This window comes from Rhinichthys klamathensis, unplaced genomic scaffold, assembly GCF_029890125.1.
Source record: "Rhinichthys klamathensis goyatoka isolate OS25496 unplaced genomic scaffold, OSU_Roscu_1.1 h1tg000064l_1, whole genome shotgun sequence".
NCBI lineage: Eukaryota > Metazoa > Chordata > Actinopteri > Cypriniformes > Leuciscidae > Rhinichthys > Rhinichthys klamathensis.
In genome coordinates, this window is record NW_026606607.1 from 2343572 (window position 1) to 2361152 (window position 17581).

General features: G+C 41.5%; 1 protein-coding gene across 8 annotated transcripts in view; it reads left to right on the forward strand.

The window, feature by feature from the left end:
- The first annotated feature begins 3229 nt into the window (after positions 1–3229).
- myo3a (myosin IIIA) overlaps positions 3230–17581 on the forward strand; it is a 127681-nt gene continuing 113329 nt past the window's right edge. For 3 of the 8 annotated variants that reach the window (XM_056249864.1, XM_056249868.1, XM_056249863.1), the window contains exon 1: positions 3233–3377. In XM_056249864.1, the coding sequence (XP_056105839.1) occupies positions 3349–3377 (29 nt within the window). In that variant the 5' untranslated portion in view covers positions 3233–3348. Of the gene's footprint in view, positions 3378–17581 lie in introns of all 8 variants that reach the window. The other 5 variants (XM_056249861.1, XM_056249860.1, XM_056249865.1 and 2 more) reach the window with 4 other exon arrangements.

A 17581-nucleotide genomic window follows, 5' to 3' on the forward strand; every position in this document is an offset into this window, starting at 1 on the left:
GCCCGGAGCGGGTGCGAGTAGGACCACTTACATAAGTAACGAGTTTCAGGAGTGAACACATTAACTTCCAAATGTCTCAATGGATTGGTTACAATATAGGCCTTTATTAGACTGGAATTGTTCAGAGCCAAATGCTTGGACATGCATTATCAGTAAATCTATTAAAGGTGCTATATGGAACTTTTCTTCTAAAATTAATCCTTTTTTTATTGCCTGTGTGTGAAGGGGTTGTAATCACACATTACAATGATCCACTTGTCGGGTTTTGCTCTTACCTCTGAAGGCCAATATTCATATTTATATGTGAAGTCTCCGGGTCGGATTTACCGCGAAATCCATCGGATGTGACGTGCATGCGCGCTCCCAAGCCTCTCTCCTTTTATATACAGTCTATGCGACCGACGGCACTGCAGCTGACGACATGGAGTCTGATAACACCCCAAAACGACCTGCCTCCAGCACAACACACACTCCAACACTAACTCCACATAAATATAAAAAAAAAAAACAAAGTTTTATCTGCTGAAGCTCGTCAGGCCAAACGTGATTCTGATCGACTCAGGACGAAAACACGGATCAACATCGGCAGAGCTTTTGAATTATTAGTAAACTCAAATGAAATAGCAAGGTAAACTACATGAGACATGGAATGAATACAAAAGACTGTTCCAGGATAAGAAAAGGTGCTTTAGGATACTTGTTTTATGTACTAGATCTACGTTATAGATCGTTACGCTATAACGTAATTCATCCCACTATCATATTGTTTATAATAAACATTTCCAGACACGTTCAGTACAGTAATGTTACTTCCTACTGTCTTACTGTTACACTGACATTGTTCAGTCTAGTTCACTAACCGTTTTCGTTATCATTATTATACATTCACCTATGTTGACATTGTTGATTGTGAAAGATACACGAATAGTTAGTGAAATGCCGTAGGCTATGCTAGATAACATCACATGTCGGCTAAATGCAGTCAATGTAACGTTATCATGGTACGAGCATGGAGCATTAGTTCAACGTCAAGCTGATAAAAGTAGCCTATTATTGTAACGTTGCAGTGGGAGTTTACATGAGTTTCCAGCATGTTGTGTGATGCTTTCGCCGTTGCGTTGAAAGTCTCCGTGTGGCCGGTAGTGAATGCTCGCTCCTGAAATCGCACACGCACACGAGCACGAGCGCTCTTGTTGCAATCTGAAACATTACCACTAGAGGCCGCTAAAAGTTCCATAGAGCACCTTTAAGAAAGAAAAGTTGTTTTTCCTACACACAGAAATTAGATTAACGGAAGTTCCTAAACCTACTTTCGGGAGGAGTGAACCAATCTAATCTTTCAATTGACCCTTCGCTAAGCCACACCCGAAAACTGCCACTGGCCAATCGTGTCTTAGCAACCGTAACAACCGGAGGTCTGGCAAGCTTTCGAGCGAGGGAAACATGCCGAAGCGTTGTGCGTTTGGATTGTGCAAATCTGATACCCGGTATCCTAAAAAAGTTTGGACGGGGGAGTGGAATTTTTTTCCTTACCGAAAATCTAAAAGCCGAGGGGAGAAATGCCGGGCGTGGATCAAGCAGTGTGTGAGACCCCATTCACAACTACATGTCCACAGGATTAACAAAAACACCTATTGCTTGGAAGTTGGAAATAATGACGGTTCTTTGTTCATAATGCATATATTTTAACGTAAAATAAGACGATTAAAGACAAGATGGAGGCTCACTGACATACTTTAACATATATTTCAGCATTTTGTTAAACGACAGCCTACTACCCCTGACTGAGTAACGTTAAATTTAACCCAATCCCGGTGTTATTCCACAAGATTTATTTCCTGTTTGATTTATAATTATTAGATTATTTTCACATCACTTACCCTGCTGTGCACGAACATAGCTGTTCCTCAATTTGTGTGTTTCCCATTTGAATGGTCAGCGTATATGAGGCCTTGCGCTGGGACTATAGGCTATAAAATATATAAATTTTTATGAAATTATTCTCTAATCGGTTGCATATTATGTCGTGGATATATCCCTCGAATGCATACTGCAGTCCCTTTTGTCTTGCTCTCTCAGATATTTCACGTTCGCCAAAAATTACGAATTATCTCATTGGGAATGTCTGACACCGGTGCATACACACTGTAATAGACGTGCCAGGCACGAAAGCTTGACAGGCGTAGCAACAGTAACTAGGGAGGGCGGGGCTTAGCGAAGGGTCAATTGACTGCTGGAGCATATAAACAGTAGCTCACCTTGCTCCAGCGTGAGCTGTTCTGGCATCCCTCCACCTCCCCAACTCCACCAACATAATTTAGGCATCTTGCTTCCAGACTCATCTTCCAAGCAATAGTAATCCCACTGTGGGGTATGTCTAGCTCGAGTTGAAGCATGCTTCCTCAAGCCCCTCCACTGTTGACAGCAAGCCAAATACGTTTAACCTTAATAGCTTATAGATTATATGGGCAAACAAACTCGTGAAATGGAAAGTAAATGGAATATATAAATCTCCTGCTTCGCGGATGTTTCTCCTGCCAAAACATCCAACCTGATCTCACGGGAAAACATAACTATATTACAAGCTGATGACTTTGTAAGAATTTGTACAATGTGAATCATACAAAAATGTACAATTATTTAAAAAAACCTATGGAGCAATAAGCATAAGGCCCACCCCTAAAAATACCCGTCCCTGGGGCGTAAGCAGATCATAAACATATTAATGAGATCGTACAAATTCTTACGAATAAGCCACCAATTTGCCAAAATGTAAAATAGTTAGAAATTCCCATGAGTTTCAGAAGAGATCCCAAAAATGTCTCAAACTGTGTTCGGATTTGTCAAAGATTAATCTGCAATCAATTGTCAGAGATCTCAACCATTTCTCATCAAATTCTTCCATGACCTATTATCTGAACTATACTATCCAATTTTTTTAAGGCTCTAGACTCTTTCTGTGTTTCATTTGTGTCCTTTTTTCATTTTCATTTTTGGAGAAACATCATGGAGCAAACTTAAAGCTTAAATGAAACACTACTGAACTGCAAGAAGTATCTCGTGATATGCAAGAATGCCTGAGCAATGTTTCATAATGCATGTTTTTTTTTCATTTTAAACTTTGCTGTCCTTCTTTCCCAATAGGTAAACTTCTTATACATTCGCAGCGATCTGACATTTTATGATGGAGATGTTCTGAATGACGGTTATTATGATGATTATCTGGTCGTGAGTCCAGTGTGTGGGCTAAGATGCTTTCACCAACAGAAGCCACTTCACTTTGGATGAGATAATTGTGTTAAAAGCAGCCACACATATCCAAATCGCTCAGTGCAGAACTGTCCAACCATGTCTGGAGACAGCTGCATTCACCTCTGGTAAGAGCTACACTCTATTTCCACCATAGATCCACTAGATTTGATATCTTTCCAGGAATCCATCATTTTGTTCATTCACTCTTCATATACTGTTATCTGGCAAAACATTGATCATCTTCACCATCACTGTGTGTTTGCACTAAACTTGTATTAATGTCAGTCAGAACTGTATTTTGCTAGCTGATAGACACTAGAATAATTGATTGTTCTGAACGGGGTCAAGTGTCTTTTTTAATTGTTTCCCAGAAGTTTTTTTGTATTATTATTATTGTTCAGATGTTGCTCTTAGATAGCTGGATAATAGAATGGAAACCTTAATTGAAGTTTATCTCAGATGTTTCTCCTAATATTTATTTGGAGAAATGCAAATAGTTTAGATATATCCAAATTAATTGACATATTTGGTCTTGAAGAAATATCTTGAGAAATGTTTGAGGCCATTTCTGAATACATTTTGCGATATTGTTGAGATTTCTTCTGAATCTAGAGGAGATATGAGCGATTAATGGTCTTTTTCTCAAATTCTCAGAAGCAGGGAACTTCAGCAAAAGTCTCAAATTGCTCTCTATTTAATCACAATTTTATCTTGCTGAAACTAATGAGATATTAAAGATCTCATTTATGTTTTCTTTACTATGGCTTTACATTGATCTTTCCATGTTAACCTTTTTTCAATCTTTTTATCCTACACTGTTCTTTGTCTGAATATTTATTGTCTGTATTCCAACCACATAAATCCAGATCATTATTAATTGATTTTTTGTTTGTTTGTTTTTGTGTGATTTCACAACCTCTAGAAGTTGCATTTGAAAATGATTGAAATGGTTAGAAGCAATGAAATCGTAACTGTAGTGATATGAACGAACCCCTATGCCTAACTTTTGTGATACAGACATAAATGATATCTCAAATCATTTGGCTTAATGACGAGAGGTGTGTACAAATTTTTGTAAGATTAAAAAAATGCAACCACATAGTGCATGCTAAAACCCCCTCAGAACAACTTCGCAGCTACTGACTTTCAGACAAGTGCCATATTTTTTTTCAGTTGTTTTAGTTATTTTGTTCTCAATTGTTTTTTATTTATTTATGTACATTTAGAATTATTTTCTCAATAAAAATGTCCTACACTCTCAAAAAGAATTCTAGGTTGTTGCAACCCATGTTTGAGTCATGGACAAACCCAACCAACCCAATTTTAAACCCAATGGTTGGGTTTGTTCATATTTGACCCAAACCCAGCATTCTTTTTTAGAATGTAGGATAAAAAGAGCATTTAACTTTACATATTGGAAGATCACAAAAAGTCAAATCTGTACTTTGATGAGTAAATTAACCTTGGGCAGCCCATCAGTGGTGGGGGATTTGATGAATTTGACATACTTGTCATCCCGAGGGAAAGCCATTTGAATCAACACCTGCCTCACAACAGCCCAGACTCAGGCATTGTGATTGTTTCCATACACACTTGTGTAAATACACTGGATCTCCAGCTGTGATGAGCTGATTGTGGAAAGAAGCAAAAAAAAAAAAAAATGAGACGAATATGAAGAGACAGCTGTGTGTCTTCTGTTGTTGAAGCTAATAGTATACACAAATGATGCGTGATGAGTCAAGGATCAAATTTTTCCCTTTTGCATAAATAGCTACTGATTTTTCATAATCAAAATTGCAGTCCATATATTGTTTATTGAAAGTGAAGTATGATTATATATGTATACTGGTCATTCCTGTTATGTAGTTCCTCTGGAATTCTGTAGCTTTATGCTTGCATTGCAATTTAAGGAAATATTTCTATAAAAGGGTAAACTTAACTTATTAACACAGTGGTAAGAAAAATAATAGGATGTAAATAAAAAGCTGAAATTAGATTTTTGATCCAGGATGGAATGGTTAAAAGTGAGACAACCTAACTGACAGTGTTGTCAGTCCGCGGGACTACTTTTTAAATTGTTGCATGTGGGTCGGCCCCCCCCCCACCCCCCCACCCCCGCGGGTTAAATGAAGTGCAATTTCAGCGCTCCAACATCCTAAACCCAACTATAGCCCAAAACCCTACAAACCAAATGATATTTATTATATCAAGAATTAAAAAAAAAATCTGATACATACAGTATATCATACATACATGATAGGGACATAAAAATGTCCTGCATAACAGGAATGAGCTCAATATTGTATCTTCATAACCATGAGCATCTTGCATTAGGCATCTGTCAGCATGGCCTTTTTTCTCATTATGATCTTCATTGTCATGCAAGGAAATGGCAAGCATAAAATGTCAAACAGTGAGTGAATAATGTTCTGAGTGGGATGATGCACCGCAAATCTAAGTAGGGCATATGCCTAAAGCATCAGCACTCAGTCTAATAGATAGTGTGAAATGTATGTTCCTTAGTGCTGTTTAATTACAGACTTTAATTCATCTCCATAACCTGCTTTGAATGGGTCTTGCTGATAATTTCACACATTTGACGATGTAACCTTTGAAATCCTTTTAATTACAGAAGACAAAGGATCACCAATAGATTTATATCATTGATTGATTGCAGAATAGTTAAACACTGCTGGACTGGTTGATGTTTGGTAACCAGTCGGTAGCTCTGTCTTTATGGTCTCACTAACAGCTTGTTATAGCCAATCATCACATTAAGTAGCTTATTATTGGGGCAGCTAAAAGGGGCTGTTTACATGGCACACTAAAAACAAAAGAAATTGAATGGCTTTTCCCCATTCATTTACATGACAACAGCGTTTTGGGGGCCTGAAAATGCAAGCTTTGAAAATGGTTTTTAAAGTGCACGTTTTTGAAAACAATACCGTTATAGTTTCTGTGTAAACTATAAAAAACACATTTGTGAAAATGGTGACGTCATGCGCATGCTTATTACTTGTTCATTTCCGTTTTTAGTACATTGTTGTTGTGTAAACGTACCCTTAGACTGACACTGTGTCTACTGACGAGACCAGTGTCATGTCACGCTGCACCGCAACAGCTAGAAGCTGTCTACACTGGACGCGACACAGCAACCATTGCAAATCCATTTGCAAATCCTTCGAAGTAGCGAGAGTGCTTGGATCACGTCAGAAATAGAAAGAAATAGAAAAGTTTACTGTTGCGAATTTGTCATGTTGCATCATGACGCTGCATCCAGTGTAGACAGAATCACTAATTATAAATAGGTTATATTTGCTTTTGTTGCATCGCATCATGCCGCTTACATCTGATGTAGACCCTGTGTAAGACTAAGTGCAGTTTCCACCTTTTTCAAGGTCTTAATAAATATGATTATTTGTGACCAGAATATAAGTATCCATGAGTGAAGTAGGAATGCAATCTGGACATACTTGATCTGCCATGCCATCAGGACCTACGGCGTTAGCTGCATAATGTTTCCCTGCCATTGACGACTACCTTCCTTTGGCCTCATTGTAAAATAGTAAAGATTGTTCTTCAGAATCTTACTGTTGGGCGAATAGTGTGTATTTAGACATTAGACTACTTATTTGACATAGTTTTTCATATACTAGAAAGCATATTCGGATGGAGGGATAGAGACTTGGAGGTGGGCTAATTTTTTTTTTTTTTTTACCCAGCTGCGACTTGGCATACTCTAGCAACCACCCAGAAAACCCAGAATAACCACATAGCTATAGGCTAAAAACATTCAGAACAACCATATAGCAACACCCTGGCAACCACCTAAAATTAACCATTGTTTTAATTATAGTAACCATAGTTTTTAACCATTATTACCATTTGTATGACCACAGTTTTACAACAAATACCATGCATTGTTAAACTATGGTTAGTGTAGCAAAAAATGAAAGCTTTAGCATAAAGTTCTGCCTGGAAGACTTAATTACTACGTCATTATTACCTTCACATCTATCCAATCATGACCTTATACTCACGTATAAAAGATCGGTACTTACTCATGTTTGAGTTCACAGATACCGGCGCGACAACTACCTCCACCATCCCCACCACCACCAGGATGGTCCCGGCCATAACCCCCGGGGGGTCGGCTGCGCCCCTGCCTTCGCTTCAGGCAGGAAATGCAGATCCGCTACCCTCGGATTATGAACTACGGACAGGGCCTACGCCAAAGAACTATAAATAATTGCTTGCTGGGCTGTCAATAAATTAATGCTTGTTACATCACTATATCTTCCGAGTCTTTCTGGTAGAACCATAGTTAATTTGTAGTTACCATGGTTTAACTATAATAACCATGTTTATTTTATTTGTAGTAAAACCATGGTTCATTTTCTTAAGGAACACCTTAAAGGTTCTCTAAGCGATCCTGGGTGACGTCACTTCTTGTTGACGTTCGAACTATTGTCAAACAAAACGGAGGCTAGCTAGACCCTCCCTCCTCCTCATCCGCACACTAACCCCCCAAACCACACCCCCAAACCCTTCTTGTCGGTCATTGGCTGGAACAGTTTGTTATGTTTCGGGGATCGGGTCGCTGCAGTTTGTTTTTGTTGCTGTTTGTGGAGCCTGGGCTGTCTACAGAGATCGCGTTTCTTTACAGTGTGTTCAGGGGACAGGCAGCCAGCGGATAGTGAGGAGATGTTTGCTGTATGTGGCAAAAAATATTTTGGCCTAAAAAACGCGTGGCATCGCTTAGAGCACCTTTAACATTTTTGTTCTGGCTTGCACAGTACTTTTTGATGGTTAAATCATATTTTTTGATAGTTAAATCATAACCACCATAAAAAGAAACTGGTGATTCATAGATACTGTACATCTCTGCTTGAATAGAAGCACAGAGCAGGTAATGTCTGTCTGGCTCATTGTCTGAATTGGGGGGGCTGGTCTTGGTACAGAGATTCAGTCCAAGTAGGTTGTGGGCCCAGTGCCCACACTAATCATGGGGTCATTATGGCCACTGCTGTGTCTCCGCCTGTGGGTTGGACTGCACCATTTGTAACCCAACAGAGCAGGAAATTTGGCACTTTAGCTGTGGTAACTCAAGCCTGTGAGATCCAGTTGAGGGAGCACCACTTAAAGAGGCTGATCAAATTGGGCCCCTTTAGAAATGAAGGCCGTCAGAGGCCAGGGAGACCTTAAGAGGGGGCCGGGACGTGTCACCGTGATGCATGACGAGGGGCCTCCTCGTGGGTCGGGACGTGGACGACTTCATACAGAGTTATTGATTGCCTGTGGTCCTCCCATCAGCCTGTGATTGATGGTCCTCTTTCTAGAGGTTGAAATATCAGTGCTGGCTTTTCCTCACTGCTTCGAATTATGATGTTTGCCTGGGCTAGTCATATGAGAGAAAGTACTAAAGAGAGAGAGTGCGAAGGAAAGAAAGATACAGGGAGGGTAAAACGAGAGGATCAAGGTGCACAGGAAGAGGTAGCGGCATCTTCTGTCGGAGTCTTCCTGGGTTGCACACGGCAAGTGTACTGCATGGCATCTGGCGTCTCCTCCGGTGTGAAAACTTAACCACGGGGTAGGAAGGGACCTAATGAACACCACTGGAGATTCATAGCAAACCAAGAGAAACAGAGAAGCAGCCATGAATATTTCAGCTTTTTTGCAGCTCTTCAGATATAATGCTCTATCTCTGCAGGCCACACAGATAAACACACACATATAGAGGTTGGGCAGCAGCCCCTGTTGGTGAGTGTTGTCCCCAGTGAAGTGTGAAAAACGGCTGAAATTGATTGACAGAGAAGATGATGCTTGTCAATGCTTGCCAATAATTGGATGTTATAATGGGAGTTGAATGCTGTAACTTACTGGACACCCAGTCAAGCAAAGAGAGGACGGAAGCTACGGAAAGATTTTAAGTCAGTGTTGATTGATGCAGAAAAGGGTAGAATGAATTGATGGCTTGCATTTGTATGTGGCATGCAACAACTCATTGAACTGATAGGTCTAAATTGGGTCTTAGTAACACCTTAGGTTCAGCAGAGATTGGTCTTGATAGTTCTTGAGGTGGCTCTATGCACCACAATATATGTGGTTTTCTAAATCAATAGATGATAAAAATGTCTTTGTGTAACTTAAAAATGTTCTCCAATAACACCAGGCTTTAAAACCCTAAAATTAATAGATGGTAAAATATTCGGTGGAAAAAAATCTAACTCAAGAACCTTCTGTATAAATGTGCAACGGGAGTGAAGCCCATATTATATTCATGACTATCATTCGTAACCGCAGTGACAGTGACTAAAGGAATATCAAAGATGATGACTTCCATAAAACTGCTAAGTTTTCTCACATTTGAAACAACAAGAGTCCTCCTTACGTTTGATCATTCAATTCTTAATTAGCAGCTTTTATACCCGAGTAGAGAGGGGAGCATAAGTTTCATGCAGACCACTGACCGGAGCTCCAGTGGAAGACAGTGTCTGGATCTAAAGCATTCAGCGGACACATATAATGCCCGTATAATTACTAGAACCACCTCCATTGAGCATATCTCTCCTGTTCTCTGTCATTTACACTGGCTTCCTGTTAAATATTGAGTAGAGTACAAAATTCAGCTTCTCATTTTTAAAGCTCTTTACAATCTTGCATCCTCATATCTCTCCGACGTGCTTCATATTTACACCCCCAAGCGTACTCTTAGATCTTCTTCATCTGTTTCCCTTGTTCATTTAGTCACTATGGGGTCCAGGGCGTTTAGCTGTGCTGCTCTTCATCTCTGGAATTCTCTTCCACAATTTATATGAAAAAGTGATTGACTGATTACTTTTAAATCACATCTTAAAACGTATCTATTTAAATTGTCTTTCTCTGATCAATTTTAAATTATGTAATGTTAAACAGCTGTTGTTTGTTGTATTGCTGTCTTGTTTTATGACTATCACTCAACTGTACGGTGTGCTTGAGTGTTTTGAAAGGCACCTTTAAATAAAATGTATTATTATTATAATACATCATATCTACACATCTGGTAGTTACTAAACCACGATTGAAATCTTGTTATGTCAAATGTGATAAGACTTTCCAATTTTATGGATGTTGCCATCTTTAAAATTACTTTTGTCAATATTACTTCCATGGTTACAAGCAGTGCTCATAGTTGCTGATTACACTGTAATCTGGATTATGTAATCAGATTCCAAAAATTAGGTGCTTGTAATTAGATAACATTTTTAAATTAAACACAAGTGTTCTGTTTATCTAAACTCATTTTTGCTTATTTGGTATGGTTGAATTGGATCATCGAAGGTCAGCAGCAAATATAGTGACATTAAATACATAAAATATATTTGTATTATTTAAAATATTTAATTATTGTAGGTTAGCGTAATATTCTGAGTTTGTGAAATACTGAATATGTTTTTGTGCAAGTAAATGCATAGTCCTCTTTCAGGGAACGGGGGTTACAATAGTAACCTTGACTTTCCCTTTCAGTCAGTCACGTTCGACGTTACGTCAGGTAGGGGTGGGTGATATGGCAAAACTATCATATCACAATTTTTTCCAGGAAAATCACGATTCACGATTCTATCACGATTCTCTTTCATGTTGGTTTTACTATTTTGCAAGTGACTGAGCATTACAACCAAACCAATTTCCCTATTTTAAAAACAAAGCCTTATAAGGTAACACAATATGAAATAAAAAAAGAATGGCAGGCCTAAGTGGCGCAAATAAAAATAGGCTACACAACATAATATACAAATGAAATAGACAATTCTTTATTTTTTCAGCAGTAGGTGTGTTTAACAGTAGCATTCATGAAAGAAATTAAATGTGACATAGTGAAACACAAGCCAAAACATACAAATATAAAAATTAAACACTACATAGACATCACTGTATACATTATACATTGATTCTTATTAAAGCTACTTTTAAAGTTCTCAGTCAAGAGCAGTGAGTGATTTTCTCTTTGCGTTTTGTTGTTTTATTAACATTAAAGGATTAGTTCCCCCCAAAATAAAAATTGCCATCATTTACTCTCTCAAGTTGTTTTCAACCTGAATAAGTTTCTTTCTTCTGTTGAATATAAAAGTTATTTTGAAGAATGTGGGTAACCAAACAGTTGCTGGTCCCCAGTTACTTCTATAGTATATTTTTTCCTATGGAAGTCAATGGGGACCAGCAACTGTTTGGATAGCCACAATCTTAAAAATATCTTCTTTTTTTTCTTTTTTTGTTCAGCACAAGAAAGAAATGAATACTGGTTTGGAACAACATTAGAGTGAGTAAATAATGACAGAATTATCATTTTTGGGTGAACTATCCCTTTAAGGACACACTTTAAAGGACCGTTCACCCGGTAGACAGTTTAATAGGTCTAGAAGAAGAAAAAATCCTACTGAATTAAATGTGAACCTTGAAATTTATTTAGTTTTTCTTCCCATTTTAGTCAACCCAATATTATAAAACAAAGGCCCTTCAAGCTGACTTCAATCATCACACACGTCTTATGTAATAAAGCAAGGCAGGCAAGTTTATTTTACTTTTTATATTAAAAATAGGAACAAAGAAGCAAATTACAAACAATAAGACAAATACAATAGAAAAAATATACAAATTAAATAAACTTAAAAGTTTTTCAGGTACAACATAAGTTTATTTAACATGTAGTAAGAAATACTACCGAAATTGAATAATCAATTGTAAAAATAAAACACTGTATAGTCTTCACTGTATGAATTAAATATAAATTGATTCATATTAAAGATAAAAAAGTTATTAAGAGTGTTTTTTTAATTAACATTAATGAAAGACCTGCTCCTCATCCTTCCTGACTTTGCACAGTGTCTGTGCGAGTAGCCTCACTGGGGGAAACAAATACTTGCGTAGGCCCCTGGGCCAGCTGTGTGCCAGCGCATCCTCAGTCAGGGAGTAAAACAACTGGCAGTGGGACATGTCCGGAGAGGCAAACATGTCCACCTGTGCAGCTCCGAAGCGTCTCCAGATCAGCTGGTCCGCCTTGGGATGGAGTCTCCATTCTCCCGGGAGCGTGGGCTGTTGTGAGAGCTCGTCGGCTGTGCGATTGAGCTCGCCCGGAACATGAATGGCATGAAGCGACCTCAGATTCTTCTGACTCTAGAGGAGGAGATGGCGGGAGAGTTACGACATGTGTCGGGAGCATATACCACCTTGATGATTAATGTTACGCAACGGCCTCAGTGTTGTCCGTCCGGACCAATGCATGCTTGCCCTCTAGCAGCGATGTAAAGTGGCCCAGACCAGCCTGTACTGCTAACAACTCAAGGCAGTTGATGTGCCAGTGCAGTCCGTGTCCCGTCCAAATGACCGAGGCTGCACGCCGTTGCACATGGTGCCCCAGCCGTTGATGGAGGCATCTGTTGAGACAACAACATGCCTGGGCACTTGTTCTAGAGGAACTCCTGCCCATAGAAAAGCAAGGTCTGACCATGGAGTGAAGGTTTGGCAACAGGCCGGGGGGATTGTCACCCGGTGCGTGCCACGGTGCAACGCCCATCTCGGGACTCGGTCATGGAGGCAGTGCTGAAGCTACCTCATATGAAGCAATCCGAGCGATGCTACTTTGGCTCTGGATGCCATATGCCCCTGGAACCTCTGAAATAATTTCAGTGGAGCCACTGTCCTGCCCTTGAGCGTGTTCAGGCATGGACTGAGCATGCTCGTTTGTGAGACGTGCTGTCAGATTGAAAGAGGCACCAGCTCGGGTTCGGACACAAAAGGTGCCTTCCACGATCTGGTAACCTCTTCGTGCACTTCCGAGAAGAAAGGCACTATGGCTGGGCTCTGGTAGTCAGCATTGGCCGCCCCAAGATACCAGTCATCCAGCCTTGAATGTTCAGGACACGGTGGAGGTTTCCACTAGAGCCCACCGCTCTCAGTTCTCAGCCCGGGAAAGCCTCGATCAATACTACTCTCCCCAAAGGGGGCAGGGCAGCCAAATCTTCATCCCTGGAGGACTCTAGCCCACCCTTCGATGCAGCGATTGACATCTGATCCTCCGCCGGAGCCCCTAATGAAACACTTGGTCCTCCATGCAAAGGTCCAGCAATCTCAACCGGAAGCTCCACAACTTGCGATAAGGGGCCCACGGAGATTGACCCCGCTGTGATTCTCAGGTCACCCTGGCTATTCACAGAAGTAGCCCTCTTCTGGCCAAAGGGAACTAGATCAGGGCAAAGCAGAGGGCTCTCCACCTCGTTTAGTTTACCCTCTAAGGTGATTGGGCTCTCAGGCGAGATCCCAATTCGTCAGTTCCGTTCTAACGTAACTTTGAACTTGACTGACTGAAAGGGAACCACCTAGCAATGCCCTGTTAACCCCCCACAATACCTTAGCATTTACACACAAGATTTACACGGGCAAAAACGACTCTTATTTTCTTATTAAAAAAATCTGTTATGTTTGTACGTTTTTTTGGGTGGTAATATCTTAAGTTAAAACTGTTTTTTGCAGTTACATAATAAGAAACGTACTCGGTGACTAACGTAACCTCGGTTCCCTGAGAGTAGGGAACGAGTATCGCGTAGCTAATACGCAGTGGGGAAACTCCTTTCCTCGAGAATATTGAAGCTTATATTTTAAAACGCAGTGCAGCTGCACAGCAATACCAGCCGAGCTACTAGCTCGCCCATTGGCTGTGCTGAGGCAACTGCACACCCAATGGCGAGGTGGCTCAGACACGCGAACCAATCAGGCAGCTTGACGTCAAGCACGTCAGAGCCCGCCAGAATGGGCCTGGCTATAGCTATAAAATCCGCTCCATTTCGCCATTGCACAGGTTAAATCGACTGAAGCGAAAGCACCTGAAGGTTGAAATAGTGCGGCATGCCTGCTTAACGATTCCGCTTATCGGTTCCGCTCGTTGCAAATGTGTCATGACGTCACACACGCGCTGCGTTGTTTTGGTTCAGAACGCAGCAAACATGGCATCAAGGCAGAAGCGCTCTAAAGTTTGGTTATATTTCACGCAAAAAGACGACAATATATGAGGCGCCGTCTAGGGGTTAAATCAAACTTCATTCACGCACACATATACGAAACACTTGCATACACATATAATAAGTAGTCAAACATACATGTATACTGCTGAATGCTCAAACAAATACATATGAAATGCACAACGACACACCTAAAGTCGATCACGCACATACATGCAAACTCCACACACACACACGAGATGCGCGGAACTCTCCAGGCAAATACTCATATGAGACTCACACATATACTCAATGAGAAACGTAACCCGAATCCGCAGTCAAAAACACATCATCCACCCGCCCTAATAATGTTCTCTGATTTAAGTATCCGCACCCGATGGTCAAATTACAATTATTCTGGGTCTGGAGAAGATTCAGGGTCTTGTTGTGCAAGTCTAATCGTTATAAAAACTCCTTTGTTCCAACTGCGATAAAAATTTTAAATAGAGATTTTTTTTCTTTTAATTGATGTAGTATGCTGCTAGTTTTTTAAATAATTCATTGAAATGTGTTATTGCTTATTACTGCATGTCATTGTACGTATTGTGTTGTGTGTGATTGATGTTGTGCACTGGCCGTGTCATGCTGTCCAAGACAAATTTCCCAGGAATGGGACAATAAAAGTATAATAAATAATAATTCTGTGTTGTTAAACGTGATTATAAATGGATGATCGTCACCTTCAACAGCGGACTCGGCGACGGTTGATGCGCGCATCTCTAGGTTAACTTTATACACTGATGAATGAGCGCTGCTTTTAAATGAACATTTCTTTAAAACAAAATTGATTTGGCAGAATTTAATTTTCTTAATGGCATAAACAGACTTTAGTCCCATGAAACTTAAACTGGAATGTCACTGTTTCTGTCACTGCGACTTCCTGAACAGGCGAACACGCACACATCACTTTTGAAGTAAAAGTGAAAATTGAGGATGCAGTGCATCGTAATGCATAGAGATATCGAATTGAACTGAATCGATCACATGATAATCGTAATCGAACCGAACCGTGATACCAGTTCACACCCCTATTACTCTGTGCTGTGTCTTCTGATCAAATAGTAAAGCGAGTTAATACAAACAAAGAAATTTGTACTTATTCCCTCACCCAATGAGAATCGATAAGAGAATCGAATCGATAAGAGAATCGATAAGAGAATCGATAAGGAATCGAATCGATAAGCAATATCGATAATGGAATCGGAATCGTCAAATTCTTATCAATTCCCATCCCTAGAGGTTACGTTAGTAACCCACGAAGAGGCAATGCCTCTTGTAGAATGGGCTCTAGCGCCTATGGGACAATCCTGACCCACTGAGTCATATGCCAGAGAGATGGCATCCACTATCCATCTTGATAACCTCTGCTTCGTGACCGAAAACCCCTTGGTGCGGCCGCCGAAGCACACAAAGAGCTGTTCTGACTGCCTAAACGGTGCAGAACGTTCCAGGTAGATTTTAAGAGCTCTGACAGGACAGAGCACATTCACTTCCCCGTCGTTCACAGAGGGAGGAAGTGCTAATAAGGTAATGACCTGCGCCCTGAACTGTCGAGAGCACCTTGGGTACATAACCGTGTCTTGGTTTGAGAGTGACTCTGGACTCACCAACCCCAAATTCCAAACAGTATGAACTCACAGAGAGTGCCTGCAGATCGCCCACTCGCTTAACTGATGCCAAGACCAACAGGAGAGCAGTTTTCAGCGAAAGCGGCTTAAGGTCAGCCGATTGAAGCGGCTCAAATGGGGGGCCCGAAGGACTGCGGAGAGGTCCCACGCTGGCATAGGAGGCCGGGGAGGGTTCATCCTCTTGGCCCCTTTGAGAAAACGAGCCACGAGGTCGCTTTTCCCTAATGACTTGCCGGCCACGGCCTTGAGCGTGGAGGGGGTGCGTCCCGTGTCCAAGAGCTTTTGAAGAAAAGAAAGTACCGCTGGTACTTCACATGACTGAGGATCAAGGTCCCTAGCTGTGCACCACCTGGTGAACACTGACCACTTCAAGGAATAGAGTCGCCTCGTAGACGGCGCTCTTGCCTCAGTGATAGTATTCAGGACTCTCTCTGGGAGGTCCTATACCCGTTGAGGGGCCACACATGGAGGGCCCACAAGTCGGGACGAGGGTGCCAAATCGACCCGTTCGCCTCTGTGAGGAGATATTTCCTTATTGGTACAGGCCAGGGGACTGTGTCCATCATCTGAGCTAGCTCTTGGAACCATACCTGGGTTTTCTAGAGCAGAGCTACTAGGAGGACTGCACCTCTGCTCTCCCTGATCTGCTCGATGACCTGAGGCATCATTGAGACAGGAGGGAACGCATAGAAAGGGTGTCTGGGCCAAGCATGGGCCAGTGAGTCCTTGTTCTTTGAAAAGAATATCGTGCAGTGACTGTTGCTCTCTAAGGCGAAGAGGTCGACCTCTGCCCTGCCAAACACACTCCAGATCCAATGGACTGTCTGAGGGTTGAGAGACCACTCCCGGGGGGAGTGTTGTCTCGAGACAACATGTCCGCACCCAGATTCTGGATTCCCAGGACATGAGTTGATCTCAGGGAGCGCAGGTTGCCTTGTGCCCAAAGGAGGAGTTTTCTGGCCATGACATACAGGTCCTGAGGTCCATACCTGAGGATGCCCTGTTGATTTATGTAGGACACCACCGACATGTTGTCCGTTCGGATTAAGACGTGGTGTCACCTTAGGTCCAGCAGAAAACCTCTGAGGGCTAAACAGACTGCTCACATTTCGAGGCAGTTTATGTGAAAGCTCTTCTCCGTGCTCGACCAGAGGCCGGAGATAGGCTTGCCCTTGTGCAGCGCCCCCCAACCTAGGTTGGAGGCTTCTGTGAAAATTGCCTTCCTTCTGAAGCCAAGCTCTCATTTGTATTGAGTCTATAACTGTGCCCAGAAAGTTTACATTCTGGCTGGGTGACAGTTTGCTCTTGGAAGTATTGATCATTCTAGATGGCCGAGGAGCCAGGACCTGTGTGTCAATAACTCGGTTTTCGACTGAGCCAGGATGAGCCAGTCGTCGAGATAGTTCAAGTGCTGCGTTCATGCACTTCGTAAATGTACGGGGTGCCAGAGACGGACCGAACGGTAGGACCGTGTATTGATAAGCCTGCCCCTCGAAGGCGAATCCTAAGAATGGCCTATGATGGGGTGTTATCTGAATATGAAAGTAAGCATCTTCAGATTCACTGTGAAAAACCAATCCCCTGGGCGAACTTGCGCGAGGATTTGTTTGGTAGTTAGCAATCTGAATGGCCGTCTCATGAGGGCTCTGTTCAGATGTCTGAGGTCCA